General features: G+C 36.5%; 1 protein-coding gene across 5 annotated transcripts in view; it reads left to right on the plus strand.

Moving 5' to 3' along the window:
- MAP4K5 (mitogen-activated protein kinase kinase kinase kinase 5) overlaps positions 1 to 13,011 on the plus strand; it is a 118,889-nt gene that overhangs the window by 101,961 nt on the left and 3,917 nt on the right. For 3 of the 5 annotated variants that reach the window (XM_010341094.3, XM_074393953.1, XM_074393954.1), the window contains 6 exons: positions 1,738 to 1,841; positions 2,225 to 2,402; positions 4,775 to 4,843; positions 5,610 to 5,702; positions 8,864 to 8,934; positions 12,302 to 12,357. In XM_010341094.3, coding sequence (XP_010339396.1) covers positions 1,738 to 1,841; positions 2,225 to 2,402; positions 4,775 to 4,843; positions 5,610 to 5,702; positions 8,864 to 8,934; positions 12,302 to 12,357 — 571 coding nt within the window. The remainder of the gene's footprint in view (positions 1 to 1,737; positions 1,842 to 2,224; positions 2,403 to 4,774; positions 4,844 to 5,609; positions 5,703 to 8,863; positions 8,935 to 12,301; positions 12,358 to 13,011) is intronic. The other 2 variants (XM_074393951.1, XM_074393952.1) reach the window with 2 other exon arrangements.

The following is a 13,011-nucleotide window of genomic DNA, read 5'->3' on the forward strand; positions in this document are numbered from 1 at the left end:
CACCCAAAATCACATTTTTGGTATTTCTGGCATGACCAGCCCTCACATTAAGACTATCCAGTGTGGCCAGTCCCATCCTAAATCATTAATTGTTACATTATCCAGTGACCTCCTAGACCTTTAAATCCTGTCAAGTGTGACATTCCAAAGACTTAGCAGTCACCCTCCAGAAGCAGGACAGTCACCAGAAGTCTTTTTTGGGTGAGGTTAAATTTTTTAGTACATAATTGTCTCGTTTAAACCTTAACTCCATAATACTGATTATGTCACTGGTAAGTAACAGAACTTAGGAATCAGATTCAGGTTCAGTGACTTCAGATCTTGGGTTCCTAATTTCCTATGTATTCTTTTGTTTGATCTTACACATTGTTTGAAATTACTCAATGATCTTTGGGCCACATAATAGTTTCACAGCATAGTCCATACTCTAAAACAAAAACATTTAACCACAAATGTGCTATAAATATAAGCACATTATATGATTATTTTTCTAGGAAGAATCATATCAATATCTGTTATCAGATTCCCAAGATCTGTGATGCACAAAAGGCCTAGAAGCTTATAATCTAAGATAAAAACTCATAAAATACTTTAGAGATTAATGCAAATAGCTGTTCTTGTAATCAGTGATTATAATTATCAGTGGAAATCAAATTGGGGAGAAGGAAAGAGCAGTATGAATTTTTGTAGATTTGAGTCAATGAAGGTCAAGATGAATTAATACATACAAGATAAATTATTTTCATCTTAGGTAGACATCTGTACACCACTATACCAAGATGCATTTCATTTGCCTCCTAGACCTTGTCAGAACTCATTCTTTCAATCAGTTTACTAAGAAACAGCTTTTTGGGGAGGCCAAAATGGGAGGATCATTTGAGCCCAGGAGTTCAAGACCAGCCTGGGCAACATAGTGAGACCCCTATCTCTTTTTTTAAACAATTGAAAAATTAGCTGGCCATGGTGGCATACACTTGTAGTCTGTGCTACTCAGGAGGCTGATGTGGGAGGATTGCTTGAGCCTGGGAGGTTGAGGCTGCAGTTAGCTATTATTGTGCCACTGCATTCCAGCCTGGGTGACAGAGCAAGACCCTGTCTCTTTTTTTTTTTTTTTTTTTTGAGACGGAGTTTCGCTCTTGTTACCCAGGCTGGAGTGCAATGGCACGATCTCGGCTCACCGCAACCTCCGCCTCCTGGGTTCAAGCAATTCTCCCGCCTCAGCCTCCTGAGTAGCTGGGATTACAGGCACGCGTCACCATGCCCAGCTAATTTTTTGTATTTTTAGTAGAGACGGGGTTTCACCATGTTGACCAGGATGGTCTCGATCTCTTGACCTCGTGATCCACCCGCCTCGGCCTCCCAAAGTGCTGGGATTACAGGCTTGAACCACCGGGCCCGGCGACCCTGTCTCTTAAAAAAGAAAGAAAGAAAGAAAAGGAAAGATGGAGGAATAGAGGGAGAGAGGAAGGGAAGAACAGAAAAAACAGCTTTTTAGGTTGTATATTAGTGCTTCTAAAAAGTTCCTATGTTTAAGAACCTAGTATATTAAAGTTGTTTAGAAGTAAGCATATGTAATTTAAAATTGAGATAAGAAAATAAAATGGAAAAGGTAATGAAACCAAAAGAATAGACACAGTCTCTTTTATTTTCCTCCCACTCTTGTCATCCTAGTTAACAGATACAATAAAAGTATTCAGTGTTTTGAGTGTGTCTGGTTTTTTATTTATTTCTTTCCAGTCAGAAACCCTTACACGGGACATAAATACCTCTGTGGAGCTTTACAGTCTGGAATTGTTTTACTTCAGTGGTATGAGCCAATGCAGAAATTCATGTTGATAAAGGTATTATTTTGTTCACATTTTTCTCCTTTAGAAAATGCTGGTGTATAACTGAAACTAAACTTAGAAGATCCCAGTACTATCTAGGGTCAGAACATTTATAGTTATTTATAGTTGTTTATTTGATTTAGGGGTTTTTGTGATCTAAAAATTTACTCTTTAACTGATATTAATAAATTTCCAGAACTATCAGTCATAAAGATTAATATGATCAATTCTCTGCAGCATATTTTTATAGAACATTCATCCTTATCATCTTAGAGGTAGTCCTTTTCAGAATTAGATAAATGAAGAAGATGGGAGTCTTTCTGTTGACTTTATTCAGCAATGTTATGAGTGGGGAGATTGTTTTTCTAAATTATGGCTCTATTGTTTATTTTTTTCAGCACTTTGATTTTCCTTTGCCAAGTCCTTTGAATGTTTTTGAAATGCTGGTGATACCAGAACAAGAATACCCTATGGTCTGTGTAGCTATTAGCAAAGGCACTGAATCAAATCAGGTAGTTCAGTTTGAGACAATCAATTTGAATTCTGCATCTTCATGGTTTACAGAAATTGGTGCAGGTAAGTATTTTTTACCTTATGTTAAAATATCGATACTTTTGTATATAAAAGAAGCAAAACACCAGTGTGGGCTCTTGTAAATATTCAAAACATAGTTTCCCAAGTAAGCCCATAGAATCATGTACATACATTTATGATTTCTATTTGTCAGAGGTAGTTTGATACAAATTATTTAAACAAAGGAAAATTTTAATGATTCCTGACAGGGAAAAGTCTTAGTCGTTACCAGTGAATCTTGGACTTGCTAAGTAAATACATTTTCCTTTGAGTCTATTGCCCAGGCTGGAGTGCAGTGGCGTGATCTTGACTCACTGCAACCTCCGCCTCCTGGGTTCAAGTGATTCTCTTGCCTCAGCCTCCCAAATAGCTGGGATTACAGGTGCCCACCACCATGCCCAGCTAATTTTTTGTATTTTTAATAGCGACAGGGTTTCACCACGTAGGCCAGACTAGTCTTGAACTCCTGACCTCAAGTGATCCTCCTGCCTCAGCCTCTCCAAGTTCTAAGCTGTTCTTAAAATCTTATCAGCTTCTCAAGCAAAGAATTTCCCTTATCATGTTTTATTCTGTCATCACCGCTTACTTTTAGAATCATTGAATGTGATTTTTCAGACTTGAAAAGGCTTCCTAGGTATGGCTTCTGAGCCCTTCCATTTAAATCAGACATACCTCAGTGAAAGATCTGAAAAAAAAAAATGGGAACTTTATTCCTAGACTTTAAAATTAGAACAAGTTATTTCAATAAATCATTTTTTTAAATCATAATATGTGAAGTGAGTGGGGAGAGGTCTTCATTTTGCCAGTTTCCTGTTATGCTGGTGCATTATTTGGTCATTTATAATCCAGGTTTATTAGGCCATTTTTACATATGTCAGGCAAGCTTTAGTTATGGCTATTTCATTACTCACCACTGTTGTATTCTTTACTGCCTTTTGAAGAAGTCTGTTACATGTATTACAAGTTTTATGCTTAATGCTTCTTATTAAAGAACCTTTGGCTTTCAATTATTTTTAGGCTAAGTTACAAGAACTCATTATAATATAGAACCTACACTAAATTCACTTTCAAAATAAGAATCAGTATGAACAAGTGATACCCTCATAAATGTCTAACAATAGGCTTTTGGGGTACAACCATTTGTTAGAGTTGCCTATTTCTGTGGTACAAATACTCCAGCCATGAGCAGTTTCATAGCCTACCATCCTAATGTCATTTGGCTCACAAAATTCCTGAAAATTCAACAACTCAGTACAAGCAGGTCCAGTATATACTAGTCTATAAATATACTCTGTATGAACTAAGAGGCTATGCCTTGAATTGGGAAGTTGCAACATTAAACTCCTGTTAAGGACTCTTTTAGGCTCAGTCTGATTTATTTTTGCAATGTGCTTATCTCCAAGAATGGTCCTTAGCATATGGTCAGCCCTCAGTAAATATTTGTTGAGTGAATGCCTGAACATAGAGTAGCTAAGAAAAACTATTTTTGAAGTATTACCTGAGGGACAGTTTATTGAATCTGTAGATCTGGATTTTTCACCATGTATAGGCTTTAGAAGGTCCACAAATATCCCAAAATATAATATAAAATTCTGTGTTTATGTTTGAATGTGAAGTTTTCAAGGGAGACAATGCATAGGCTTCCCAAAAAGAAGATTAAGAAGGAATGCTCTAAATATCTAAATTTTTTTCTTAGGTTCAGCTATGCCATTGAAACAATCTGAGTGCTTAAAATGCATTGTTTTACCAAAATTTTTTTAATGTTATTACACCTATCAGCAGGTATTAGAAGCAGTCATTTAAATATCAGCAAAGTGATGAGAGTTGTACCCTGCAAAGATTTTGTTGCAATATTGTTCGTTATGTTATTCAGTGTCCTCTTTGTCAAAGAACTCCCACCTACCTATAAACACATGCCTGTACCAAGAAAATAATCATTGTTTCATTAATCGTGTGCCTTCTGAATCACTGGCTTATTTTTAAGATTTGCTGTAATTCCCTAATTGATCTTTTTCTATCTCCCATTGGCTATATAAAATGTAGAACAAAATCTAGCTATTGCGTGTAGCATCCATCTTCCTCCTCATATTTAACCTTTGCTTCATTTTATTTTTTTAACTTACCTTTCGAGAGCTAGCTGAGATGTTAATTAAAGGCAGTACTGAGGTTTTTTTCAACTGAGTTAGCCATGCTTGACATAGTTGTCTTCCTGAATTGATTTACATGCATTTTTTGAAAGATAATATCACAAAATGTAAATTCTGTGTTAAATTTCAAAGACCAATTTTAAATCACAGCAAAAGTCAGGATTTATGTTTATTTTCTAGGCTCTAGGTTTTAAAGTATAATTGTAACCTTGTTTTTCACTCCCTAAGGCAGCCAGCAGTTAGATTCCATTCATGTAACACAGTTGGAGAGAGATACCGTTTTAGTGTGTTTAGACAGTAAGTACTATTTTTAAGTTTATTTTGAGTATGCTACTTGATAAAGCAGTTCTTTTAATGGAATTTATTCTGTTAAACCATAATTCAAGATTTTAACTTTTTTTTTTTTTTTTTTTTTTTTTGAGACAGAGTTTCGCTCTTGTTACCCAGGCTGGAGTGCAATGGCGCGATCTCGGCTCACCGCAACCTCTGCCTCCTGGGTTCAGGCAATTCTCCTGCCTCAGCCTCCTGAGTAGCTGGGATTACAGGCATGTGCCACCATGCCCAGCTAATTTTTTGTATTTTTAGTAGAGATGGGGTTTCATCATGTTGACCAAGGATGGTCTCGAACTCTTGACCTCGTGATCCACCCGCCTCAGCCTCCCAAAGTGCTGGGATTACAGGCTTGAGCCACCACGCCCGGCTTTTTTTTTTTTTTTTAACTAAAAATGTTACTTATGTGTAATTTGTAAGGAAAAAAATCACCTCTTATGGCTAAATATTTGAACACCAAGGTAGCCATTTTTAAAGAAGAAATGTGCTTTTTAAAAAATGAGAGTGTAAATATTTAATATACACTGTATAAAAAAGAAAATAATAAAATAATAGCAGAATCACCATTTAACAGTGGAGGCACTCTTACAGTATTTTTTGCCATTTGGTAGACTTGACTTGAGTTGCACTTTATTAAGAATATTATATGATATCCATGTAAAATCCACATATATCAAGTTACATTTTAGCAGATTTGCATGTCCAGTCTTTGACTTGTGTTTTTTTTTTTAAGAATTTGTAAAAATTGTAAATCTACAAGGAAAATTAAAATCAAGTAAGAAACTGGCCTCTGAGTTAAGTTTTGATTTTCGCATTGAATCTGTAGGTAAGTCTCCTTTTTTTCATAAATCAGTTTGTAATACTTATGATTATTAAAATTCATTCTGTACTTAGGGTTGTCTAGACCAGCACTGTCTCATAAAATTTCTGTAAAGATAGAAATGTTCTGTATCTGTGCTCTTAAATCAGTAGTTATTAAACACATGTGGCTCTTAAGCACCTGAAACATGACTTGTGCTACATTTTAAGTTTTTTTAGATTTTAATTAATTCATGTTTTAATGTAAATAGCTACATGTGGCTGGTTGCTCTTATATTGGACAGTGCAGGTTGAGATAATAAATATTTTATTGTTGTTACTGAATATTTAAAACTTGTAATCACTTCTAAAATTTCTGTTCATTATTCCCTTTGCTGCATTAAGTGAATTATACTTCTCCCAATTCTTTCCCAATCATGAAGGTATTTGTGTGATGTAATAACAGTATTAGATATGCTATAATTCTTTGCCATGTAAGATTCTGGGTGGTCTGTGTTGATATTACTGCTTTTGGATCTTAAATAGCTAATTCTTGCAGGATTTATAAACTTTTATGCCATTTAATTTGCTTCCTTGTCAATTAATGTTTTGCCCTCTAATACTCATTGATTTTATGATGAAAATTATTACAGTTGATCATTGTTTGCATGCTCATTGATCATATGTCAGTATTTTCCCCAGCAGTGACAAAACTTGTGAAAAAACTCATGAGTGGAAACATTTTTAAACATTTTATAATACGGTTCTACTATAAATCAAAGGCATTACAATGAAGGTGGCAATTTTTATTTGGGCCATAAAAAATAACATGTACTTTATAATTACATACTTTTTTTTTTTTTTTTTTTTTTGAGTTGGAGTTTCTATCTTGTTGCCCATGCTGGAGTGCAGTGGTGCAATTTTGGCTCACCAAAACCGCTACCTCCAGGGTTCAAGCAGTTCTCCTGAGTAGCTGGGATTACAGGCATGCACCACCACACCCAGCTAATTTTGTATTTTTAGTAGAGACAGGGTTTCACCATGTTGGTCAGGCTGGTCTCAAACTCCCAATCTCAGATGATCTGCCCACCTCAGCCTCCCAAAGTGCTGGGATTACAGGTGTGAGCCACCACATCTGGCCTGTAATTATATACTTTTAAAAACACGATTTTCATTACATAAAAAGTTTTTTATTCTTTTTTTTTTTTTTTTTTTTTTTTTTTTTTTTTTTGAGACGGGGTTTCGCTCTTGTTACCCAGGCTGGAGTGCAATGGCGCGATCTCGGCTCACCGCAACCTCCGCCTCCTGGGCTCAGGCAATTCTCCTGCCTCAGCCTCCTAAGTAGCTGGGATTACAGGCACACGCCACCATGCCCAGCTAATTTTTTGCACCTTTAGTAGAGACGGGGTTTCACCATGTTGACCAGGATGGTCTCGATCTCTCGACCTCGTGATCCACCCGCCTCGGCCTCCCAAAGTGCTGGGATTACAGGCTTGAGCCACCGCGCCCGGCAGTTTTTTATTCTTAAAAAATATTTTAGGCCAAGTGTGGTGGCTCACACCTGTAATCCCAGCACTTTGGGAGGCCAAGGTTGTTGGATCACGAGGTCAGGAGATCAAGCCAACATAGTAAAACCCCATCTCTTAAAAAAAAAAAAAAAAGTTAATACGTATCTCTCAATCAGAGTTTTACCCTGTCACAAAAAGTGTTTTTGCCTCTGTGTGACATTTTACATGAAAATATTTTGCTTGTGATTGGGAAAATTACTTTATTAAAGCAGAAAACCTAAACTTACTGTAGATGTCAGGACAAAAGGAATTTTGGAAACTAATTTGTTCTTTTACTCCTTTATATCCTACTAGCTATTACGTGCCAGTTTGGTTCTAATATTTTTGAGAGAGATTCTGGCATTGGAATCCTTATTTCCTCTTCACTTTCATTGAAACACACTGATACCTCAACTTTTTCAGATGTGCAAAATTATTTTGGTAATTTTGTTACACAAAAATTTGTTCCTCCTAGGCTACCATCTTTTCTTGCCAATAAACCTTGGAATAATTACAAGAATCCTTCTGGGGAAAAAGAATGCCTTTACAACACCTCTTAAAAATAAAATCAGTACTGTAACTGGGTTTTTTATTTGTAGTGAAACATGTGATTTGTCTTTGTCAAATAGTTTATTTTTTATTGAGCTTAATTATGTTCCCAGAACATTCTTATATCAACTTTTTACAAAAAGGCAGTAGTGTAATAAAAACAAGTAACTTTCAATGGCTTTTCTCCATCACCTTTACCTATGCTTTTCTACATCTATTTATCTCTAATGCTTACATTATAATGATTAAATACTACAAATTTTATGTAAGAATTGACTCACAGATCCTAAATATTCAATGTGTGGTTAAATGTTGGATTGTGTGGCAGGTTTGTTTTATTTTATTTTGTTTTGTTTTATTTTTTTGTGATGAAGTCTCACTCTGTTGCCCAGGCTGGAGTGAAGTGACGTAATCTTGGCTCACTGCAGCCTCCTCCTCCGGGGTTCAGGCAACTCTCCTGTCTCAGGCTCCTGAGTAACTGGGACTACAGGCGCACACCACCAAGCCTGGCTAATTTTTTTATTTTTAGTAGAGACGGGGTTTCACCGTATTGCTCAGGCTGGTCTAACTCCTGACCTCAGGTGATCCATCTGTCTCAGCCTCCCAAAGTGTGGGGATTACAGGGATGAGCCACTATGCCCAGTCAGGTTTATTTTTTTTTAATTTCTTTCGTTACACAGAAAATGTGAACATAAATAAAAGATGCTTGTTTAAAACTACTTCTGAATATGTTACAGTATTTAAACAACAATGTTTTAAATGCAAAAGCCCAGTTATATATGTTTTTATGATCTTATTCATTTAAGACAAAAGAAATTAATATGCCAACATCCACGGTATCAGAAGTTTAGCTCATATTTAAATGAACAGCTTTTATATGTATCTTTGAAAACTTGCATAACCCTACCTCAGTAAATTACTTGAGCTTAGGCATGTTTTAGCCACAAAAATGTTGAAAAATAATGGTCTAGACATTGGAATTTTGCACTAGACACTTAAACAGGCTTAAATTATTATTTATTAAAAAACAGAAAATTAATAGTGAAATGTTCTGTGCTTTATATTAGTTTCACTTCTCCCTTATCATTTTTAGTATGTCTTCAAGACAGTGTGTTGGCTTTCTGGAAACACGGGATGCAGGGTAAAAGCTTCAAGTCAGATGAGGTAAGCCTTCTCAGATTACCTCCACTGATTCGCACTAACAATTTTAAATGTTGAAACACTTATACATTTCTTGTCTGGACCTACATTACTGTGTTTAGTGCTTTTAATGCAATTAACTCGTAGAACAAAAGAGCCAGTATTTTCCCTTCAAATATATTCACTTTTGTATCATATTTAAAAATTCTCAGTGGCCACTAGGAATTGCAAAATACAGGTTTACACAATTTCATTTCTTTAATTTGTTATTTGTAAATATGGTTGTTACTCTTGTAAAACTTTTCTAAGTAAGGGTTTTCCATAATCTATAAATATGTAGCTTCTTTTTAAATATATTTTAAGATCTAAATTAATACATTCTAGAGCACAGGACCAAGGGAAATTAAGAAAATTGATTCATTGGCCAGGCGCAGTGGCTCACACCTGTGATCCCAGCATTTTGGGAGGCTGAGGCAAGGGGATCACAAGGTCAAGAATTCGGGACTGGTCTGGCCAACATAGTGAAACCCCATCTTTACTAAAAATACAAAAAATGAGTTGGGTTTGGTGGTGTGCCCCTGTAATTCCAACTACTTGGGAGGCTGAGGCAGGAAAATCGTGTGAACCAAGGAGGTGGAGGTTGCAGTGAGCCAAGATTGCACCATTGCACTCCAGACTGGGCAACAGTGCAAGACTGTGTCAAAAAAAAAAAAAAGAAAGAAAACTGACTCATTTAATAACTACTGACTACCAACTATGTTCAAGACTATTACTGTAAATAATATCAAACTCACATAATACCTACTGTGTTCCAGGCATTTTACAAATATTTGCTTATTTCAGGCTCAAAATAACCCAGTAGAGGTAATACTATTCATATTGCCTTTTTTTTTTTTTTTTTTTTTTTTTTTGAGACGGAGTTTGGCTCTTGTTACCCAGGCTGGAGTGCAATGGCGCGATCTCGGCTCACCGCAACCTCCGCCTCCCGGGTTCAAGCAATTCTCCTGCCTCAGCCTCCTGAGTAGCTGGGATTACAGGCATGCGCCACCATGCCCAGCTAATGTTTTTGTATTTTTAGTAGAGACGGGGTTTCACCACGTTGACCAGGATGGTCTCAATCTCTGGACCTCGTGATCCACCCGCCTCGGCCTCCCATAGTGCTGGGATTACAGGCGTGAGCCACTGCGCCCGGCTCATATTGCCATTTTTACAGCCACAGAGTGGTTAAGTAACTTGCCCAGAGTTACATAACTAGTCAAGTGATAGAGTCTGGATTTGAAGGGTCTCTTTAAATCACTTCTAGCTGAGATAATTAGGATATATTTCATGCAGGAGATAGGATTTGGGCTTCCAACTTGAAGAATGAATCCTACTAGCTAAGCTAATACTAACAGAGATATTTCCCACATATGTGAGTACTTGTGTGATTCTTCTAACGATGGCCTAACAAATTTGTGAACTTACTTAAAGCGCAAAAACTTCTTCTGTTTGCATTTATCTTTAGTTTTATATATACTCTTATTTATATGTAAATGAATATTCCCACCTCTTATGTGAATGCAGAATTAGAATGCTTCCAGGAGGAAATGACATAAATCAGCTGTCTTTGAATATATGTTTATCAAGTTACTGATATATGTCACTAAATGTCACCAAGTCCCTGCACTTGTTGAAACCTGCAGTCCTATTTATTATCATATGGTTAATTATTCTTAAATGCTATTTTCATTTTGTCCTCCTATGGTTAGAAATCTACAGAATATCCTTGTTTCTTACTATATCATGAAATACTGATTCCATATCCTAAATATCTATTTTTAACTTATTTTTTTTTCCCCTGAGATGGAGTCTCACTCTGTCACCCAGGCTGGAGTACAGTGGCACAATCTCAGCTCACTGCAACTTCTGCCTCCCAAGTTCAGACGATTCTCCTGCCTCAGCCTCCTGTGTAGCTGGGATTACAGGCATGCGCCACCACATCCAGCTAATTTTTGTATTTTCAGTAGAGACAGGGTTTTACTATGTTGGCCAGGCTGGTCTTGGAACTCCTGACCTCAGGTGATCCACCCGCCTTGGCCTTCCAAAGTACTGGATTACCGGCATGAGCCACCACACCCTGCCTGTTTTTAACTCATCTTGATTACCTTTTTTTCAGCTTATGTTCTCATCCTTCACGTTGGGCCTAGCTGAAACCTAACCTCTTTCATAAAGTAATAATACTCAGTCACTGCAGTCCACAGTGATTAGAACATCTCTGAACTTAATACTCTGAAAATCAGCTCCAACTAGTATAGCACTTAATTTATTTTCTGATTCAAGCTTGTTAATTCTGTTTTTTAATTTATTTTATATCTACACTGTCTTTGTGTGGGTCTACTCTAAAAGTAGACCCTAAGACAAGGACTCAAATACAGGTAGTTTATTTGAGGATAGATTCCAGAAAATAAGTGATGGAGTGAGGAATGGAGGATGGAGAGGGGCAAAAAGCCAATAAAGAACACATTAATAAGCTAGTTCCCACTAAGGGCAACCAGGGCTTAATCCAGTGGGAACCACTGAGGAATCAGGTAAAATACACCTCAGAATTGACTCATTTGTAGGTGAGGAGGCTGGAGCATTTATGCACCAACTGCTACTGGTGAAGGCCTGCCCCCAGGTATACAAACTGCAGGCACTTTGGGATAGTATCTGTACATGGCTGAGCACCCTCTGCAGCTTTGTACAAAGCAGAGCAGAGTATATTGGGTCTTGCTCTGTTGCCCAAGCTGGAATGCAGTATTGTGATCATAGTTCACTGTAACCGTAAACTCCTGGGCTCAAGCAATCCTCCCACTTCAGCCTGCTGAGCAGCTAAGACTACAGGCATGTGCCACTATGCCCAGCTAAAATTTTTAGTATTGTTGTAGAGACAGGGTCTCACTATGTTGCCCAGGCTGGTCTCAATTCCTGACCTCAAGCCTTGGCCTCCAGAGGGGCTCTGCAGTCCAACAAACCTGTATTTAAGTCTTGAGTCTGCCCATTATGTGACCTTGAACAAGTTATTTAACCTCTTTGAGTCTTAGTTCCTTCTTCAATTATATGAGAATTATAATGCATATTATAAAGAGTTCTTCTTTTTTTTTTTTTTTTTTTAAGAGTTCTTCTAAGTGGAGTGCTTGACCTGTACTAGATGTTCCATAATGTACATTCATTTCTAATAATTTGCAGTCAAAAAAAACTTACTGAAATTTATTTTATTTGAGGAATTGTCTACCAAAAACTATTTGTGTTAATAATTGCTCTAAATTATTTTTAAATTAATTTTAAATTATTATTATCTAAATTAATTTTAAATTATTATTAAGGTACTATGGGGACTAAGATGTTACTGATAGGTATTTTTCTTTCATAGGTTACCCAGGAGATTTCAGATGAAACAAGAGTTTTCCGCTTATTAGGATCAGACAGGTAATAGTTTGGTTGTATTAATTTAATTACCAAAGGAGTTCAAAGATCGTGCTCTTATACTGTCAGTCTGTAATTGTTTCAAACAAAACTCTTAGAAGGTCATTGACTTAGAGAAATTTCTCTGTGTCATTTCTGAGAGATTGAATAATGTTTTAATAAGTTGACTAAGCAGTCTTTTCAGTGTGAGGATTGTCATTCTAGAGACAACTGAGACAAAATGTGTTGATATGGTTGTTGATGTCCCTAGTACCATGAGAGCTGTTTCGGACCCCTTTGTCTTCATTTCATCCTGGTGTGCTGCCTTCCATTAACTATTAGGAATATGCACCTCCTGATACTTGCTTTTATATTAGAAAATGTTTTATTCCATTTCTAACGTCAGTCTAAGTTTAAAAGAATTATGTGGTCTCTTTATATCCCAAGTAAAAGACAAGTCGCAAAACTGTCATGAAAAAAATGTAGTAGCTGTAGCTTTTGATATCTAAAATCTACTGCCTACTTATTTTTTTTTTTTTTTAGACAGGGTCTCTGTTGCCCAACTGCCTACTTCTATAACTAATAAAATACCCATTCCTTCTTCTTTACCCACAAAAGTTGTTACTGCATCAAAATTGGTTAACAGTGGTATACATTAGTCCTGAGACAAGGATTGAG

This window comes from Saimiri boliviensis, chromosome 2 (genome assembly GCF_048565385.1).
Source record: "Saimiri boliviensis isolate mSaiBol1 chromosome 2, mSaiBol1.pri, whole genome shotgun sequence".
NCBI lineage: Eukaryota > Metazoa > Chordata > Mammalia > Primates > Cebidae > Saimiri > Saimiri boliviensis.